The following is a 22,068-nucleotide window of genomic DNA, read 5'->3' as shown; positions in this document are numbered from 1 at the left end:
AACTTAGATATGACCTTTGGGCAAATTATCTGTGCCAAAGTTTACAGGTCTGAAGCCTTCTGCTAACTGATGAAGCAAATAGCTCACTGGACACAGGCCTTTAGGTTCGTTATATTATTGCTAAATCAATAATAAGCTAGCTAGCTCTATGGACTACAAACCTTTGCACTTGAATGAATGCACTTACATATCTTCTGAGCATCTATTTGTGGGCCGAATCTCTTACTTATTTCTAGATGTAAGATCTCTCCTCCTTGAAATCTAAACATTCAGAGACAAATTTTGAACTGGCATAAGTCACCATTACTCTGCCTCCATTTGGAACCATAATGATATACAATAGTTGAGGATCTGGCTCCCATTCTTTAACATATAACATGACTTAAATTAATTGCTGGTAATACAGCAACTAACACGCAACCTATCACATAATATAGTGGCAGACTGCTGAAAAGTTCATTTTTAAAGTGCATATACACAAACACTAGCAGTACACATAATTAAAAAGATGAATTAACTGGAGTGCCTCATATTGAAGAGGACATAGATATATAGGCACCACAGAAACTTGGTGGAATGAGGATAATCAATGAGACACACTAATACTAGGGTACACAATATATCAGAAGGACATAACTGGTCATACAGGTGTGGGAATGGCACTATCTGTGACGGAAAGCCTAAAATCAAATGAAGTAAAAAATCTTAAATAAACCAAACTGTTCCACAGAATCTGTGTGTGTGGTAATTCCATGCTCTAATAATATAAATATAGAAGCAGGGCTATACTAGCAACTGCCTGACCAGGATGACTGAAATGCTAAGGGAGATTAGAGAGGCTACGAAAATTAAAAACTTAATAGCAACTATCTCCATATTGACTAGGTACGTGTCACCTTATGACAGGATGAAAATATAGTTTCTTGCCACGTTAAATGACTGCTTCTTAGAGCAGCTGGTTCTGGAACACAACAGAAGAGAGGCAATTCCTGATTTAATCCCAAGTAAAGTTCAGAATCTGGTCCAAAAGTTGAATATAGCTGGACCACTTGGAAACAGTGACCATAATATAATTAAAGCTAACATCCCCAAGGTAGTAAAACACCACCACAGTGTAGCTCAGTTCTATGGCATTTAATTTTAGAAAAGGAAACAAGACAAAAATGAAGGGGTTAGTTAAACAAATGAAAAGGTACAGTGACAAATGTAATCCCTGCTACACTGAAACTTTTGCAAATACACCATAATGGAAGCTCAACTTAAATGTATACCCCCCAAATTTAAAAAAAAAAAAAAAAAGAGAACCAAAAAAGTGCCACTGTGGCTAAAGCAAATAAAAGTGGTGAGAGATAAAAGGACATCATTTAAAAAGTAGAAATTAAATCCTAGTGAGGAAAATAGAAAGTAGCAAACTCTGTAAATGAAATGTAAAAACATAATTACGAAGGCCAAAAAGGAATTTGAAGAACAGCTAGCCAAAAACTCAAAAAGTAATACCATTTTTTAAAGTACATCAGAAGCAGGAAGTCTGCTAAACAAACAGTGGGGCCATCGGACAATCAAGATGCTAAAAGAGCCCTGAAGGATAAGGTCATTGCAGAGAAATGAACTGAATTCTTTGCATCAGTCTTCACAGCTGAGGACGAGGGCGAGCCCCAAACCTCACCCATGCTTTCTAGGTGACGAATCTGAGTAACTTTCCCAGACTGAGGTGTCAGAGGTAGTTTTGGCATAAATTGATAAATTGAACAGTGATAAGTCACCAGGACCAGATGATATTGACCCCCAAAATCCGAAAGAACTCGAAATTGTGGAACTACTAACTGTAGCACTTTAAATAGTTTTCTGTACCAAAAGACTAGAGGATAGCTAATGTGATGCCAATTTTTAAAATGGGTTCTAGAGATGATCCTAGCAATTACAGGCTGGTAGTTTTAACTTCAGTACTGGGCAAATTTGTGGAAACTATAGTAAAGTACAGAACTGTCAGACACATAGATGAGCATAATTTGTTGGGGAAAAATCAACATTGTGTTTGTAAAGGGAAATAACACCTCACCAATCTACTTGAATTCTCTGACGGGTCAACAAGCATGTGGACTGGGGGATGGTGGTAGGGTGGGGTATCCAGTGGATATAGTATACTTAAATTTCCAGAAAGCCTTTTACAAGGTCTATCACCAGAGACCCTTAAGCAAATATGCTGTCATGGGGATAAGAACGAAGGTCCTCTCATGGTCTGATAACTGGCTAAAAGATAAAGGGTAGGAATAAATGGGGAAAGATTTCAGGGTTCTGTACTGGGATTGGTCCTGTTCAACATATCCCTAAATCATATGGAAAAAGGGGTACATAGTGACATAGCAAAATGTGCAGATGGCAGAAAACTAATCAAGATAAGTCCAAGGCAGACTGCAAGGAGTTTCAAAGGACCCTCACAAAACTATGTGACTGGGCAACAAAATGGCAGATTAATTTTAATGTTGATAACTGCAACATTGGAAAACGTAATCCCAACTATACTTTTAAAATGATGAGGAGTACCTTAGCTGTTATCGCTAGAGAGAGATCTTGGAATCATTGTGGTAGTTCTCTGAAGACATCCACTCCACATGCAGCAGCAGACAAAAAGTAAACAATGTTAGAATCATTTAGAAAGGGAGAGAGCGTAAGATAGAGAATATCTTATCACCTCCATACATCCATGATACGTACTTATCTTGAAAACTGCACGCAGATTTGGTCACCCCATCTCAAAAAAGGTATCTCGGAATTGGAAAACATTCAGAAAAGGGCAACAAAAATGATTAGGGATAAGGAACAGCTGCCGTTATGGGGAGAGATTAATACAACTGGGAGTTTTCAGCTTGGAAAAGAGAAAATTAAAGAGGGATATGATAGAGGTCTATAAAAGCATGATTGGTTCGAAAAAGTGAATAAAGAAGAATTATTTACTTCTTCCCCTACCAAAGGAACTAGGGGTCACCAAATGAAATTAACAGATAGCAGGTTTAAAACAAACAAGATCTTCTTCACACAAATACTGTCAACATGTGGAATTCCCTGTCAGAGGATGTTATGAAGTGCAAGACTATAAAGAGGGTTCAAAAAGGACTAGATAAATGCATGAAGTATAGGTCCATCAATGGCTATTAGCCAAGATGGGTAGGAATGGTGTCCCAAGCCTGTTTGTCAGAATAGGTGACAGGGCTAGATCACTTGATTACCTGTTCTGTTCATTCCTTCTGGGACACCTGGAATTGGCCACTGTCAGAAGACAGGACACTCGGCTAAATGTACCTTTGGTTTGACCCATTATGGCCGTTCCTTATGTTCTTATGGCTATTTTATTAAATATAGAGATACTCTTCCATTTCACTGACCAACTGATGAACACTAAATGGGAGAGAACAATGATAAAGTATTCAAAACTATTAGGTTTTTAGAGCATTTCTTTGCACATGCCCTCATGTTCTAAACTATTCAATAGATAAGTAACTTAACTTACCAATTTTTTAGCCGTGTTCCTCATTTAGATTCAGATGCTGTAAGGCAGTGAATGCTGTCAGCTCATGCTGCTTTCATGCTATTTACTGGATGTACAATTTTGTACAAGATTGAGTAGAGTTGTGATTGAAGGAAACTCAGCAGCTAGCATGATTATGCTGTTTCTATAGATAAAAGTCAAACTGGCATATTTGCAAAACACTTATGCTGTCAGTCAAATTACAGAACATTGGAACAGCCAGTATTCTAGACTGTCTGCTGTCTAAACTGTATCCTCATGGTGAGGTCATTGTGAAGCTCGTGGGTACTTCTGAATTAATTACAAAATAATGTATTCACTAAAACCATTTGAGAGTTATCAAGTAGCACTGGAGGAAAAATATCTTCTGAATACTAAGTGGCTATTGAAGATTAATTGAGATTTCACTGTAGTGCTTTGCAGAACAAGCTGGGCTTACACAGCCTTGGATTTTACTTCTCTTGACCTCTGGGGACTGAAAAGAGTTCCAAATGTCTGAAGTTAATACACACTCATTTTTAGTAGAAAGAAGATGAGCAGGTAGTCCGTCGCGTCCAACAATGACATCTTGAGCTCGCACAGGCTCATCGGTTGTGGACTCGCATGTGGCTGAGGAGTCCAAGCTTTGAATGGAATGGGTGTTCACAGTAAGGGCAAGGGAACCGTCTTGGCTCTGTTGGTGCAGCTGCTGCTGTTGCTTCATTCCTCTCACGAGCATCAATGAGGTGTATACATCACTGCTCTTCAAAGTTGTCATACGCGTGTTGTACGAGAGCACGCCAGCCTGTTCGGTCTTTTCCATGCTGCTCTAGCTCATCTGGTTTTAAACTAGCATGAGCAATGTTGGCCTTCATGCAGTCTTTATATCTCTTGCAAGGCCTACCTTGATTCCTTTTGCCCTGGGAGAGTTCACCATAGAGGAATTGCTTAGGGATTCTTGACTCCTCCATTTGTATGACATGCCCTATCCAGCAAAGCTGAGCTTTCAGAATCATGACTTCGATGCTCATGGTTCCTGCTGTGTCCAGGACTTCCAGGTTCTTAACTCTGTCCTGCCATCGAACGTGCAGTATTGACCTCAGGCTGCGTGTGTGGAAGCGCTCCAGCAGTTTTATATGTTTTCTATACAAGGTCCAGGTTTCACAGCCACACAGGAGACTGGTCAGGCCTACAGCCTTGTACCCTTCAGTGGACTGTCAGATATTGTGCTGATTCAACACTCACACTCTCAGATGTCCTAGTGCCCGGCTGGCCTGTCAGATTCTCGCATTGATTTCTCTGTCAAGGGAGCCATCATTGGCTATCACTCTGCCAAGGTACTTGAACTCCTCCACTGTTTTTAACTCTGTCCTGTCAATAAAGATTGAAGTGGGGAGAAGAGCAGATCCTGGAGCAAGTTGAAACAGCACCTCGGTCTTTCCTAGGCTGATGGTCAAACCAAAGTGGCATCAGCAAATTTATTGATGATGAGCTGGAGATCAGATTCCTTGTGTGCCATGAGTGCGCAGTTGTCAGCAAAAAGGGCTTCAAGAATGAGCCTCTCAAGCTTCTTGGTTTTAGCATTCAGATGACGAAGGTCAAAAAGTGACCCATCAAGTCTGTATTTTATGTAGACTCCATGGTCCAGGTCCCTAACTGCGTGGCTGATGATGCATGTGAAAAAGAGGTTGAACAACACTGGGGCCAGCACGCACCCTTGCTTCGCACCATTGGATATCTCAAATGGATCTGAGGACTTGCCATTTGAAAGAACAAAGCCAGTCATGTCATCGTGGAACAGGCATATGAGGTTAATGAATCTTCTCGGGAAGCCAAGTTTTGACAGGATAATCCACAGGGCTTCTCTGTTGATGGCATTAAATGCCTTGGTCAGGTCTATAAAGACAGCATAAAGATCCAAGTTCTGCTCTATGCACTTTTCCTGGACCTGACAAACAGCAAAGATCATGTCAATGGTGCTGCGGCCTGGGCAAAAACCAGTGTGTCTCTGGTAGGTTATTCTCTGAGATGCTGGTGATCAGACAGTTGAGGATGACTCGAGCCAAGATCTTCCCAGCAGTACAGAGAAGGGAGATGCCCCAGTAATTTCCAGAGTCAGATTTGTTGCCCTTGTTCTTGAAGAGCGAGATGACTGTGGCATCCTTAAAGTCTTTGGGCATGTCGTCTTCTTCCCAGATGTTGATCAAGATGTGGTGAAAGGCTTCAAGTGACACTGGTCCTGCTGCTTTGAAAATTTCAGCAGGGATACCATCCATCCCAGGGGCTTTGCTAGAGCTGGTCTGGCTGATTGCCTTTTTGACCTCATCCATAGTAGAGGGCAGGTCAAGACTGTCTATTGTGGGTTTCTGAGGGATTTAGTCTAGGGCCACAGGGTTGACAATGGAGGGTCTGTTGGGAAGATTGCTGGAGTACTCTCTCCACATATTGTTGATGCTGTTCTCCCTCAGAAGGGTCATGCCATCTGCAGACAGGAGAGGTGTAGTACTTGGCTTTGAAGGTCCATATATAGCTTTGATAGCACTGAAGAACATCTTGGAGTTCTTGGTGTCAGCGTAGTATTGGACTTCATCAGCTTTACTCTCCCACTGCTCATCTTGCATTTTGCGAAGTGCCATTTGCACCTGGCTCTGAAGGTGTTTGAAACAGTCACATTTGGAGATTGAGGACTGGTCGTTTTGCCATAGCAGAAATGTGTTTTGTTCTTCCTCTAAGATCTTCATGATGGCCTCGTCATTTTCACCAAACCAGTCTTGGTCAACTCTCTTTTTCAGTCCTAGGGTTGATTTGGCTGCCTCTGTCACCAGGGTTTTGAACTGGTCCCACTTTTGTGTTGGGCCTCCAATCAGAGGTCCATGGGATGTCACCACTTCGTCAAGGCAAGCTGCGACAAGCCCCCACACCAGAGGTGTTACCCCTCCCTGGACGCCCCATATACCCCAGAAGAAAGATGACAAAATTGCATCATACATATGTATGTTTTCAACTTGTGCCCCTTTCAGTATGAATTCAGATCATATTTGTGGCCTGCGTGCTGTCCACAGTGCAAATACTTTAAAAAGATCTGTCTCCAAATTTGGACAAACCAACCACCTGTTTATATAAGAGTGAGAAAACTGTGTTCCCTTCTGTTAATCAGCAGACATTAGCTACTCCTAAGCACTGGTATAACCTAATGGCAACAACACTGGTACAAAACAAATAGGAAAGTCAACAAAACTGAATAATAATAATAATAATAATAATAATATACAGCCATGCTGGCTTGTGTTACATAAGAAAGTTTTTGATATAGAGAAGATGGAAGAGAGAGACTGCTTCTTAAAGGTTCCAAACGGCATAGGATCTATGATCTTGAGTATAAGATGAGGGAGTTCTGCCTGCCTAACTCTGCACGAGTTTTGGGTACTAAAAGAAGCAATAGCTCCCTCGTTCACCCTTGTCATCATATGTTACACCAGACCTTAATCACTACCCTTGGAACCTTCCCATCAGGTTCTTCTTGGCCACTGAGTATGAAAATTTCTGTGCACAAACTATGTGCTACACATATGAATTTGTTTTGCATCTTTCTGATGGCCACTGTCTTAGCCAAAGCCAGTCTTTTATTTTGGTAACCATGTGGCTCTTTGGCATATTACCACCTACAGTCACTGAAAGGGCATTGCTGTCCAGCCTTTGGTGACTTTGGACACTGTGGTCCAGGCCTTTGGCTCTTGCTCCATACATTTACAAAGCACAGTAGCTTTGATTTTGTCTTGAAGAAGATTATTGAAAGTTCTGCAGAAGCAGTTTTCAACAGGGATGCACAAGCTTCTTCACCAGTGATTGGTTTCTTTTGACAAGTCCAACAATGTGGAAATTTTATGTGCGTGCTACTCATCTTGAAAGGTTTTACCAGGCCCTTCTATTCAGTAAAAAGCCCAAAAAAGAGCATTTTTATTAGCTTTGCCTTTGGCCATTACAGTTTCAGTTAGTTGCCCATTATGTTCTGCAACAGCCTTCAAGCAGCAGACTCCTCAGAAGTGACCTTCCTTCACCCATGGGATCTTCAGAGCAGAGGGTTTGCTTTCCTGAGATTCTGTCTCTAATCTCTTATAAGGTTCTCACTCATTCACACCCACCTGCTTTCAGAATCTGGAGGATTCACTCACCCTCAGAGCAGATATAATTGCTTTCCCCCTTGATCTCTTTTCAAGGTAGATCCACAGTTAGGTGCTGGGCTGCCATACCTCACAGTTGTGATGACTGTTGAATAACACTTAATGGTTAGTGATCTTTTTAGTATCCAAGCAGGCAGAGCATTGGACATGTAAATAGAACCACAGTCACAACAGGTTTCCTCCAGATCCCATACTTGGCTAAGAATGCCTCATCCACCATCCTCCTTGTGGGACACCGTTGGCTAATCTCCCAAAAGTGTGATGTACAGAGGTCCTTGCAGAAGAGAGGTAGGTTACCAGCAATTGTTCTTTGAGAGTAGTCTCTATGCATTCACACTTCTATCCACCTTCCCCCTTCCATATAATATTGGGCTTTGCTGTTGCAGAGACCAGCTGCTCCTGCTTTCCCCCATGATGGTCTGAAGAAGTGGGTCTGTCCCACGAAAGCTCACCTAATAAATTATTTTGCTACTCTTTAAAGTGCTACTTGACTGCTTTTTGTTTTGATAGTACCTAGACTAGAACAGCTCCCTCTCTGTTGCTTTGTACTAGGTTTTTCCTAATGTATTTTCCCATCTACTATAAACAACATATTGGAATCTCTAATGGGCTTGTTTTCATGCAGGTAAGAACCAGAATGCCTTGTTTAGCTCTAGAGCATAGAGATGAGTTACTCTGGGCATGAATGCTACTTAGTGAAGCTCAGTGAGAGGGAAATACAGGTGGCAATCTGGGACCACCAAAGGAATGAATCTCTGATGGACCTCATAGCAATGTAATCCTCATGGAATACAGAACAACACACAGTGGCCATCAAAGTACTAAACTCACTCACCCTCAGAGCAGATATAATTGCTAACAATTCTGATCAATAAATATCCAAGATAAACTTGTGCAAGTGTCTTATAAGGAGGGCCCTTCAGCTTTATTAGGACAAAACTGTTGTTTCTTGGAAGCAACTCCTCCCTAACAGGTGAAAAATGCATTCACCATGCCCATAAGCAACCTAGATACTGAAAGGTGAAAGGAGATGGCTGTCACCGCAGTTTAACTGAAGAACAGATATTGCTGCCATTGGGACATTTTGGGAAAATAAGGGTATATCTAAACTGCAATTGGACACCCCTGGTTTGCCCATGTTAGCTGCCTTGGGCTAAGGCACTGTTTAGCTACTCTGTAGGTGTTTGGGTTTGGGCTGTAGTACGATGTGAGCTGGGAGAATTCAGGCTGCAACCTGAGCTGACCAGCCCCACTGCAATGAAACAGGCCCTTAGTCCCAGGACCAAAAGCCCGAGTCAGCTGGGACAGGCCAGACAACTGCAGTGTAAATATACCATAAGGCTAAACTCAGGCACTTAAAGGTGTACAAAGAAGGACCACAGTTAGCCCAGTTAGAAGAGAATATGTCCTTTGCCAGCGTCTCAGAGGCTACGTCTACACTAGCCCCAAACTTTGAAATGGCCACGCAAATGGCCATTTCAAAGTTTACTAATGAAGCGCTGAAATGCATATTCAGCGCTTCATTAGCATGCGGGCGGCCACGGCACTTCGAAATTGATGCGCCTCGCTGCCGCGCGGCTCGTCCCAACGGGGCTCCTTTTCGAAAGGACCCCGCCTACTTCGAAGTCCCCTTATTTCCATCATGGCGCGCGGATTTCGAAGTGCCGCGGCTGCCCGCATGCTAATGAAGCACTGAATATGCATTTCAGCGCTTCATTAGTAAACTTCGAAATGGCCATTTGTGTGGCCATTTCGAAGTTTGGGGCTAGTGTATACATGGCCAGACAGTGAACAGGTGCCACTGGAAAAGAAATAGGCAGAGGCCTGAGAGGTGGGGATGAGGGAGAAAGGACTGAAATGCAATTAAGTCAGCATGTGGCTTTTGACCACATCATTAGAACTCCTGCTGAGAGACCAATGCTGAAGATATCCCTGTGGTGGTATAGAAGGAAATGAGACAATTGTGGAGTTTCTACCCAGTAGGGTGACAATGTCACCCACATGCACCCCAAAAAGAAATAGTTTTTAAATACAATTACACAGCCCAATGCCACAGGAGCTTTAAGAATCAAAGTGACATGCAACAAGCAACAGGGTAGGTTTGTGCCTCTACTCTCAATTGTTTCTAGGCTTAATTTGAAAATCTTTAGAGTCTAGGGAGTCGTACACCTGACACAAGGGAGTGAGAATCCTGTAAGATGGCATCTTCAGGAAAAGCAGAGCAAGGCAAACAGCTCCACTTTTCTTTTCAAAATTTGTAGTTGGCATTATGACCAAGAGAAGAGTAAGCTCGATGGTTTACACACCATTTGGAAAGATCACAGACTTTGTTTTTCATTAGCCCTCTCAGGTTAGCCCTCAGTACTACAAATTCACCACAGGGCTTCTTTCAGTTGGCTTCATCTGATCTTCAGGAGGTGATTGGAACACTGCTAAATAAACCCTTAATTTTCTTTCCTCATCCCAGTTCACTAGCTCACACCTTTTGCATAACAGCCCTAAAAAGTATATTTTGCATTAGGTGGGGCATGGGAGCCAAATTCAACCTGCAAAAGTTGGCCTCAAAGTGAACGTTACCTTTATGGGGCTCAATCCTGCAAGCTACTGAGCCCTCTGCCATGACACAGCAAAGCACTTAAGCACGTGCTCAACTTAAAACATGTGAGTAATTTGTTAACTATTTTGCTGGCAGAGGCCTTGCAGAACTATGCTAATGACAAAGAGCATACCCAGTCAAAATGGGAGAGGAGGGAATGCTGAGAAAACCCAGGGGAAAATGGTAAATAATCTAAGACAAAACTTGTTTCATTGAGCAAACAGAAAACAACAGGAAACAGCCACATCCCAAAAGCCTTTCTTATATCTCTGTCTAATGCTAGGCAAAATCAAGTTGGAAGATTTTTAATCTGCTGGGCTACCTGGGATGCTATCAGCAATTAAACTTGCACATTCAGATACTACAAATTTTCTAAGATGTAAAAGATTCTTTGTATTCTATGGGCATCACTTCCTGTGGAGACAGTTAAGTACAAAGACCGGACAAATGCCTTTTCCAAAAAGATTTCATTCATAAGTTTTCTCCATAAGCTTTTTTAATATCACTAAAATCTCTCGCTCCAAAATACAAAAATACATATACCAATAACACACCTAAAAATAAACTGCTTATAAGAGAAAATTTGTTCTTTTTGGATCAGCTTTTCAGTTTCACATATTCTGCCCCTTGCTTTTTCCATGGGTCTAGCTGTACTTAAATCACAAAGCCTTAGGCAAAATGTACTAAAAGTTCAATCAACAAACAAAAAGCAAACCCAATATCCTATGGATTTTCATCCCCAGCTTTTATTGATCAGCCTTAGATTATGACATATAAACAAACAATGATTTGGACCTTCAACTAAATTAAGTCTACTCAAGAATAAATTCATTTGCATTCTATTCTAATACCATTACTATACAGCAACTGTGAGGGGATTCAGTTTAGGACTTACAAGAATTCTAACCTGCATAAGGAAGTCTTCTCTGACCTACAGAAACAGCACACTCAGGAATCTTAAATATACCCCTTTGCAGAGGTGATTTCATTCACCTAAAATCCAGCCAATTTCCATAGCGTTAAATTATTTTTATCTAATTTTAAAAAGAAAAGTAAAACAAAGCAAAGCAGATATGTCTGTAACAGAAGTACTCAAGGCAGCAACATCATCATCTATGAGAGCAAAGTCCAGTGCTCAATTTGGATATTTCTATCTTATTGTTAAATGTCCAAATGTGGGAGTTAATAGGAGGGATGTCTCAACCAAAATCACAAACAACTACATTCCTTTCTGCATACCTGGTTTTGGAATAAATCAACTTCCTTTTGCTGCTAAAAGAAAGAAAAATTGGTTGCCCATCTGTTGGCACCAGCTGGTGCTTGGAAACGCAGCCTGCTTTGTGCACAGATGTAGAGGCAATGGAGCAGCCCCTCTTTGTCTGTTTGCTGGAAGCCCTCAGTGTGAGCTGTGTTGGGAATCCTTCACAGGGAGAAGAAATCTTCAGAATGTTTCCAAATAAAACACCACCCTGAACACCCCTAGCATCAGAATGCTGATCTCAACATTCATGCTAATTTTGTATTGACAGAAAGCTCTAATAAGGATTTTCATGCTGCTAACACACAACACATTCCCTTTCACAGTAAACCACAGCTGCATTTAGCGGAACATAAAATCATTGGCTCTTAACAATTATTATTTTATTACAATAGCACTGGTGGGCCCCAAGTGGGTCAGGGATCTATCGTAATGGGTGCTATAACAGAGTTAATAAAAGTCCCTCCCCCAAAGAGACTGCAGTCTCAGATTAAGACAAAGCACTATAGGCTGGTGAAGCAAACAAACTGGAGGAGTGGTGGGAATGGAGGATAGGGAAACTGTAAAATAAACATTTTCCATAGACTAGATAAATGCACAATTTTAGGACAAAGGTTTTTTTTAGTTACACAATTTAATAGTTGCTGACTGCTCAAGAAAACCTCTCTCAGATCAATAACAGAGAGAAAGCCGTGCTAGTCTATATACCACGAAAACCAAAAAAAGCAGTAAAGTAGCACTTTAAAGATTAACAAAATAATTTATTAGGTGATGAGCTTTTGTGGAACAGATCCACTTCTTCAGACCACAGCCATACCAGAACAGACTCAATATTTAAGGCATAGAGAACCAAATATAGTCATCAAGGATTAACATTACATTCATTTCCCTTTGACTAGAGTAGACCGGTGCAGCGCTCAAGCTTCCTGTGTACAGAAAACAACGTTCCACATAAAACGTTAATAGCTACTCACGTACTATAATATGCAGTCCGAGGGCTTATAAATAACATAACTGTTATGAAGCCACTGAAGAAGAGTATTCTAAAATAAGGCGAACACCTCAAACCTAGTCTCAGTGTTCCTGGCTTTACTTTCATCACTAGTTCATATAAGGTATTGGTTGGGATAAATCAGAGATCACATCCATTTCTATGAGAAATACGTCAATATGAATTTACCAGAATTAGAGAGCCTGTGAACCATGCTTGATCTTTCTGAGTTTAAAAAGTGGCTCACTTTCCACTTTGCAGGAGCTTCCTTCTCCCTCAGTGGGGCTCTAAAAACACAAGACAAAAAACAGCTCAGAATGTTCAATTGCAATTTATTCTAATCTCTGGCACCTGTTCACTAAATTGTGTCTAAACAAGAGGGCTAGGACAGATTTTGCACTGATTACTCTCATGGATAAACAGCATTTGGACATTTAACTCTTTGTTTGCAACAAATGTATCATAATGGAGGTTAAAAAAAGAGTGTACAAGATCCTGTGGTAGGCAGGTTTAGTTCAACCAAGCATAAAACTCTGCCTTCTAGCCTTTTTCCCCAGAGTCCACCCCTTGCTGCTCCCCACACCCATGAAATCATTTAGTTCCGCTGCACAATATAGAGCCTGATATTTAAACATGCTGTACCCCGCTCACCTTTGGGTGCCTCTGCCAGATGGGTGAAAAGAAGTTCAAGCCCAAGAGAGAAAACAGGGAATATATCTTGAACTGATGTAATATGGCTACAATCCTGCAGACCGAGAATCAAAGTGTCCATGGATGCAGTTAGGAGAACAGTGGGTGGAGATTACTTCTTACATAGGTGTGCTGTGGCAAACCGGAACTATGCACAAAGCAGAGCTGTGATAAAGGAAGACCATCCTGTTTCTTCAGAAGGTTCATGTTACCACCACCACCACAGACCATCCAGGCTACATGCAGCTATTTGGACTCAGCCCCAAATGGCACTGGAACGTGAACAGTAAATATCATATGGATTTTTCAGCTTGGGGAAGGACTCTCCTGACCAACCAGGCCCCGCAGCTACAGGTCTGACAATGCTGTCTGAGATGGCTTAGGGGTCAGGACAAAACCCCAGCTTGCACCCCAATGTAATGGTTCTTACTGCACCAATGCCTATTGACTACACTGAAACCATTTAAAAAAATGCACCAACCATTATAAAATAAAGGCTGAAATCTCTTACCATTTCAAGCGCCCATAAAAAGTGAGTTTTTCAACACTTCTAATATACCTTAGAAAACTGAAGTAGAAGATTTTAAAGACTGTATTCTGCACCGGGATAATACCATAGGTGGTGGAGATTCATCTTACCCTCATTGCAGACATTAGTAAGCACCTCATTATGCAGCATTTATATGTTCAGTGCAGCCCTATACAAACATATACCTATGTCTATGTCTACTTAAAATCCATTTCATAAAGGGGTATGAATTTTGCAAATACCACATTTATTTTTAGACAGCCTCATTCTCAATTCAGACCACATTATTAGTGGGTGACTTTAGCACTTCAATGGGGAGAGAAAATTGCTACCGCATTTCATTAACTGGTTTCTCCATGCTGTTACACCTTAGTGTGCAATACCACTGCCAGCAATGTAGACATATTAGCATAAAAGTGGTATAACACAAGGAAAAATCAGGCTATTATTATCGTAAATGCTTGTGTTTGCTTTGTTTATGGAAACGCATTGTGTAATAGTGGCTATTTTCTCTTTTGCATGTACATATTTAAAACACAAGATCCCAATGCACGGCATTGAAGGTCTCAATTACAAATGCTATTTTATTTAATTTCGTCACTCAGACTGAGTTTTCTCTCATTCCAAACCTTTGATTAAAGAGACAATAGTTGAATGCTTAGAAAATTGGAACTGCCCCAGTAGGCAGTTAGAAAAACTGATACAGATATGGAATGTAAGCTTTAACTTGTATTGATCACCACATACAAAGAATTATTTATGCAATACAGACTTACAAAACAATACAGTTCTTTTCACAAATATTTTCACAGAATTCTGCACAGCAATCTTGTAGAAAAGTAGAATTAGGCAACACCAAAATAACTTATTGTTCCGTAATATAAATTATTTTTCATTTCCCAAGAGGAGGAGATGATTTAGTAATGTGATTGGACAAGACTGGATTAGATTTGGTGACAGCAAAACTGTAAAGGTTTCATTGCCATACAGAGCACAAGATATGGCGTATGTAACATAATTGTGGTACTTAGTCCTCAAGGGAAAAGAAAACTGAAACACCGGAAAAGAAGTTTCAAGTTTAGAGCTTCTGCAAAGATGTTGAGGCTATGAACATTTGAATGCCTGCCCCTTGGTGCTTTCATAGTCAAACAGCATAAGTGTGCTTTGGTACTTGCATCTAATTAGGAAAAAAAGCACTGGTAATTTGCTAGTTTGAAGGCATGTCCAAACTCCCCAAGTTTAAGTTTTGATTTTTGAGGAACAATGCACATTTTGGTGTGCTCTGACGGATCTATTAGGTAAAAACTAGGAGGATTCACATTTGATGTAACACAGACTCTGTTTCTGATTTCTCCCTTTTAACCGCACAACAAAACCACATGACTAAAAAAGAACTAATTGTCTAGGTCTAGAAACATGCTTGAATAGTAATATTGATGAAAACAATTACATATAATGTTTAAAATTACATTTACCATAATTTAAATATTATTGATCCCCAGAAACTTCAGTGCTGAAGTAGTATAATCATTTGAAAAAGTATGTCCAGACAAAGTGTAGCACAAATTAAAATTGCCAGTATTATAACTCACTTCCAATTTGTTAAAATCATATGTTCCTCAAGATTATAGATAAAGCTTTAGATGGTAAATGTATTTCTTCATAATATAGCTAGAATAAGAGTTTTAACTGTCTTTATTTTTAAGTTTCTTTCCGTACATGAATCAAAATAGACTTCTCATTATGACTAAAAATATAGATTTTTAACTACAGAACCCAGCAGCCATTTTTCTGCTTCATTGCCCTTTGCCCCCAAAAAAATCATGCAAGGTCTACAAAAATAGCAATTAACTTTAAAAAATAGTTTGCTCCTTTGAGCAAATTTAAGTTACATTCAGATGTAATATAGCTATTTATACAGAACGCTGCAGCAGGATACTGAATAGAAGCTGGCTATCTTCAGTTTCAGTCTGACAGCAGCTGCCCTGGTCAGTGCAAGTTCTGGTCTGTTTAAACTTCAGTATCTGGTTTGATATTCGTGATGCCATCGGTTGAAGTCATTGTAGAAGAGCACTATGCTCCCAGAAGCCATGCCAGTCATTATACACCTATGGAAAGCATAAAATTCAATTTAAGGTTAGTTACTTTATATTCAAATACAGCTGACTTATCTTTCTTGGGCAGACTTCTTCCACCACATCTAGCACCACTGCTGTAAATCAAATGTCACAAGCTATATCTAAATGTAGAAATGCTTCTGCAAGTTTTGATCAAACTAAGTGGTGTACCTATGCTAGTGTGGGCAGCAGTGAACAGAGACATGTGCTATCTGCCCTGAGTACCAACACATGGTTTTGTATTTAGGGTGCTGGCCCATTCCACTTTTCACTACAGCCCAAGCCACACTATTTTTAGTCCACTAGCTCCATGGGTGCTCATGTTGATCTATATGAGCTAGAACTAACGACCCCATGTCATAGTGTAGATATTGCCAAAGAATGCCACCAACTCCAACATTGAAAACCTGAGTCAAATTCCTACTGAGGGAATGAAATGACTTCTATTGACTTCAGTTTGCTTTGGATTATGTCTTAACATTTCCACTGCAATTGTGCTGCATATTTAAAGTATTTTCTGTATGATTTTCCTATACTGTATTTTATCTGAATTGAATAAGAGTTCAGGGAAAGCATGACTAATAGAATTAGTTACCTTCCTCTCCAGATTGAAGTAATATGGGCAAAAAGAATAATTAAGGCCAAATTAATTAATTTATGGGTGTTCAACTTCTAACACTTATGATCTCATTTTCAGAGGTGCGTAACACCCACAAATCCAGCAGGAGACCACTGGAGCTGCAGGCACTTTGTTTCAGTGAAAAACAGGTCCTGGGGCTCTCATTTTGGGACCACAAGAAATGAGGCATTCACATAAGTGGACACATTTGCAAATGTAGGGCAAGTTGTTTAGCTACTTGTCAAATATATGGAACTATGGATCAGAGACGATCAACCTCAGAGAAATTGTCCTTGCATATCTAGGCACCAAAGACCTAGCCGCTCAAGATCTAGATGACAAAAACAATCAACCTTGTCACCACAAACAGACCAGTTCAGATCTTGTTTTCATCGTGCCTTTAACACTTCTGGTGAGAGTGCTAATGAAATAGTGAAATGGAGGAGCTGCAGGAGGGGAAAAAAAACAGGTGTGCAGATTTCAATTCATTATTCCCCAGAGCAAAAAGAGTTTAGCACAAGATCTTCATCAAAGAATCAGATGTGGGTACAGAGCTACAACATCTCTATTGTTCATAGATGTGTGCCACTTCTTTTCATGTGCATGTAAACAGTCAGAGTGCTGCCACTTGATATTTAGCACTAAATAGGAGTCAGGGCCACTGAGATGGGGGGAAAGGGAGCAGCTGCCCTGGGGCCTGGCAATTTAAAAGATGCTGGGGCTCCCAGACTCTGCTACCTCAGCAGCAGCAGTGGCCAGAGCCTGAGACCCTTTAATGTGCCACCAGCACTTCTGGTGTGTAGCACTGACGGGCTGGCTGGGGTTGGCTGGCCCAGCAAAATCTCTCATCAGCCCTGGCAGGAGTGTTATTCATGCCATCCACCAGAGTTATTCTGTATACCTACATCTTTACAATGAACTGATGGCTGGAGGTGTTTTAGGTCCATTTGAACAGGTTTAATCCAACTTGGGGCCATTTTAGAACAATCATGGATGCTGACATAACACCTTCGCATATAACATAGCAAGAGTTTCTATGTCAGTCATGTCTATTGTCTCATATCTTGTGACATAACTGGTAGATCTGGTTGGAAACCAGACACATTTTTGGTGGAAAATTTTGTTCTGATTTCTTTTGAAAAGTCAAAATTTCAAAGTCTCCTGTAAAATAGAAATTTCAGATAAATTTAATTTTGAGACAATCAATCAAAGCCTTCTGTCTGTGGTGTTTCAATTAATTTCATTTAGATGGTTATGTTACATTAAAGATACTATAAAGGTGTATAGAAATATAAAACAAAATGAGTCAGACATTATAGAAATGACACATTTCAACCTTTTCCTATCTATAACATTCATCAAAATCAACATATTCCCAGTTAAACATTTTGATTATGATTAAACCGCATTTTTGATGAAAAGCTGTTGTCAAAATCTTTGGCCAGCTCTAATATCACTACTTTTACATTATACTGTATCATCAAATATCAAAGTGATCCAATAAGTAAATCAGAAAGCCAAGACAAGGTAAACTCTGAGTCTCAAAGGTAGAATTGAGACAAAAATAACAATGCTAGTCTTATATCATTTCATGAACACTCAGTTTAACAATCAGATTTTTCTTAACCCCAACTTCCCAGATCTGCCAGAAATTTTTTGTCCTAATTTGGATGAGTGTTCAAGGGGCTCCTGCAATTTTTAAATTATTCACTATAGAAAAAATGTGTAAAACTCTATTGACAACAATGGAGCTAAGGCATTTGCAACTGCAGAGAATTTTGTCCCTTACTGTTAATAATAACAATAACAATAACAATAACAATAATAATAATAATAATAATAATAATTATTATTATTATTATTATAGTGCCTAGAGGGTTAAAGCACCTCAAGATCTAACTCTACTGTGCTAGTTATTAGTATGACAGAGCATCAAAAGTTATTGATAATAATTTAATATAATTATATTAAAAGGTGCCAAGTGACTTAGGAGCCTGAGGGTATGTCTACATTACAAATGTTATAACTACACTGCTGTACCATAGAGATTTGGTACAGTGAGGGAAGGGATTTTTCTGTTGCTGCATTAAATCCAGTCCCTTGAATAGAGTAGCTAGATCTATGGAAGAATGCTTCCATCAACCTACCCTTGCCTACAGTGAAACTAACTACACTATGGGCTTGTCTACACTAGCACCCCACTTCAAAGGGAGAATGGTAAGTAGGGTGTTGGGAGTTTATTAATGAAGTGCTGCAATGCATACACAGCACTTCATTAAGCAAATTCCTCCCCACAGCAACTCCGCCGGTACTCGTAGGCACGGCTCACCTGCCAGTACTTTATCATGCCCAGGGTACTTCCAAGTCCCTAAGGGACTTCGAAGCTGCCCAGGCAATTTGACGTACTGGCTGCTGAGCCGCGGCTGCACGCGAGCTGGCCCTTCGACGTTTAGTACTTTGGAGTTGCCGCGGGGGGGTGGAATTTGCTTAATGAAGTCCTGCATATGCACCACAGCACTTCATTAATGAGCTCCCAACATGCTACTTACCATCCTCCTTTGAAGTAGGGAGCCAGTGTAGACACAGCCTATGTGAAGTTCTTTCCTAGCTTGTAACAATGTACCTTGGTCAAGCTATGTTTTAGGAATCCTCAGGGGGCAGTGCCATTTTAAAATTGTCTTGTTGGATCCTAAATGACTTTCAACAAGGTCTAGTGATTCAGATGGGTTTGTAAATTTTCCATGGGGTAAACAAGAATCTAGACTGTAGTCTGTGAACTACAGACAGGCCAGATGCAACTATAAAAAGTGAAGTTAGAAACTAGACTGAAAGGGAAAAAATCATTTATATCTTGATGTTCTTTTTGTTGTTTCTTTAAAATGATACATTCTATAAAGTACTTCTGACCCTTTCCCAACTTTAATCTCACCTTTGGTCATGTGACAGGGCCATGGAACGGATTCCAGCATCACAGCCTGGGTAAGCAAAAAGCTGCTTGAGATCACACACTTGCCATACCATGATGACCCCATTGTCTCCACCTGTAAGCAGGTACTGTCCATCACGGCTCAGCTGGATTGCCTTTAGGGAAATTACACCAATATTTCTGTTAAAACCAACTGAATTGTTTTTACTCCCCACCATACCTCCTGGAGATCCCTGGACCTTCATATCTCTGAATATCTTCCAAATCAGTAGATACCACTTTTGGAAAGCAAAGAAAACAATTACAACTTAAACATAGGGTAATCATTGCAATCTACAGAATACACAGGTTTCTTCACAAGAAATACAGTAGAAAGGATGGTCAAGAAACTTCAGTTTATTTCACCTAGTGGGTTACAGTCCCAGTTCTATAATTAAAAATATTACCTAGCCTTTACTACAGTGAAGCTCTACTTATAATAATGAAGTCTTAACTATTTTTAAATGTTCATGCATAATATTAGAAACTCAGTGTGGGTGAGGCTAACTTCTGTACAAGCTTTCATATAGCTTTACCTATTTCACCAACAGAAAAGTATTCAATAAAAAATATTATCTCACCCACCTAGTTTCTCTAACAACTATGAATAATATGCCTTTCACTTGTGTTTAGTTTTACAATTTCATTATAACTGATATCTTAGAAAATTCTTTATAAGTTTTGAAAACAGAAACCATTTATTTTGCACTTGAACATTTCATGCACAGTTTTCATCATATCAAAAAATATGAGTGACATTTTAACACACAAAGAGTTTTCAAAAATTATTACACAGAAAGCTTTATGCTATCATGCCTTTAAGATCTTTTGGCAATCATAAGCATTATGCACTATCCTATGTTTGAGAGTCACCTGTGATTTCTAAAACTTTTACATATGCAGACTGTACTAACAAAACCAGAATATTAAAATACTAAATACACCATTAATGCACTATTGAAGGGATTAGTCTTCCTAGTAATAGTCAATCACATTCCACGTACGCAATATTTACCCTTTTTGTGCCTTACTATCATCATGATGATGCTAAAAATACTCTCTAAAAAGTATAAGCAGTGCAACAGGGCTGAGTTAAGGTTATTCTGAAGCAACTAACTTTTCACAACCTCTGTTTTGAGTGTTTATTATAATGACTTTTTGTTGTTATGGGAATAAACCTTTTTAACATTTTATTTGACAAAATAATTTCACGACCAATACTTTTATTTAAAAAGATAAATCAGTAACATTTAATATTTATAAGCCATGAAGGAATTAGTGATCAATCTATTCCAGGCAACTGTATTCTGAACTACAATTGTGACTAATGTACCCGCCTCTTAAAGAAGGTAGTGGCCACAGCAAATAATTTCTAAGTTATATATAAATATGTGACAGTTAATACTCAGTTTATTGTCAAACATTCTGAATCAAAACTTGTCCTAAATGATACAAATGTTCCAACTATCTGTTATTCGTTTTGTCATTTCTTATTTCCCTCAGAACACAAAGGTGTGTGACACACCTCCCAAACCAGAAAGACAACGCGCTCACTGCCCCCAGGAGCTTAGAATCTAAATTACAAACAATATAACCAAAGTGCAACAAGGCAATAAGTGAGGGATGGAAGAAAGAATGAGGTAAGATAATAAATTCTGTAGAAGAGAAAATTGCATATACCAAGATGGCTCATCATGAGATTTAACAAACCAAATAAAATTATTAAAAAGATTATTCCTTAGAAGTAAAATCAATATCCATTTTTTTCATGGCAAGCTCCTGAGGGTATTTTGAAATTGCAATGAAGGCATGACAAATAATTATTTGCTACACTTATAAAATTCAGCTGATGAAAATCCATTAACCTTATGGTCATGGTTCACTTGTGTTTTATACTTGAGGCTTTTTACTGGAGAAATGCTATATTACAAGGTAAATTAAAGCCATTAATCTTTAACTCTTCCACTACCTGCAAATTTCAGTGATCTCTTGATTAAATAAAGAATAGTCTTTGAGGTTTTGCCAATATCTATACCATTTTCCTTAGTCACCTCCTTTTCAGAAGACAAGTAATTGATATCTGTCTATCTCAACTGCATACATATGACAAAGGTCACCCTGTCAAAATTTTAGTTTAATTCCATGCCCCACCAGAGCTAACAAACTAAAGCATGCATTTACTCTCAAGTACTCCAACTGTTACAGGGAAGGCATGAATCAATTTTACTGTTTAGTTTTTCAACCAGTGAAAGTTATCCAGGCTTCTAATAAGCAAAAGCTTCAACAGCTCAGCCATCTAATCTTTCTCACAACACAAGATTCAGAGGCACAAACAAAAATCCCCTTAGCATTCAATTCAAGAGACATTTTAAAAGCTTCATTTCTGATTTGTGCTTATTGAAAAGTCTCAAGTTTAGGCAAACCCTTTAACCTCTCATGCTGCGTCTACACTATGAGCTAAAATCAAATTTATTAAAATCAATTTGTTAATGCTGGGTTTTATTGATTTGACTTTGTGCATCCTCGCCTTCCCACAAGTTCCCCACATAATTGACTTATTGCTGCCACACACAAGGAGCTTAAATCGAGTGCTGCAGCAGTGTATTGTGGGAACCTA

General features: G+C 39.6%; 1 protein-coding gene across 8 annotated transcripts in view; it reads right to left on the bottom strand.

Annotated features, from left to right (window-relative positions):
* Positions 1 to 14,307: 14,307 nt before the first annotated feature.
* LRBA (LPS responsive beige-like anchor protein) overlaps positions 14,308 to 22,068 on the bottom strand; it is a 657,226-nt gene continuing 649,465 nt past the window's right edge. For all 8 annotated transcript variants that reach the window (XM_074993191.1, XM_074993193.1, XM_074993194.1 and 5 more), the window contains exons 56-57: positions 19,416 to 19,567; positions 14,308 to 15,858 (exon numbers count right to left, since the gene is read on the bottom strand). In XM_074993191.1, coding sequence (XP_074849292.1) covers positions 15,768 to 15,858; positions 19,416 to 19,567 — 243 coding nt within the window. In that variant the 3' untranslated portion in view covers positions 14,308 to 15,767. The remainder of the gene's footprint in view (positions 15,859 to 19,415; positions 19,568 to 22,068) is intronic.

This window comes from Carettochelys insculpta, chromosome 4 (genome assembly GCF_033958435.1).
Source record: "Carettochelys insculpta isolate YL-2023 chromosome 4, ASM3395843v1, whole genome shotgun sequence".
Classification (NCBI taxonomy): Eukaryota; Metazoa; Chordata; order Testudines; family Carettochelyidae; genus Carettochelys; species Carettochelys insculpta.
This window is presented reverse-complemented; position numbering and strand designations above follow the sequence as displayed.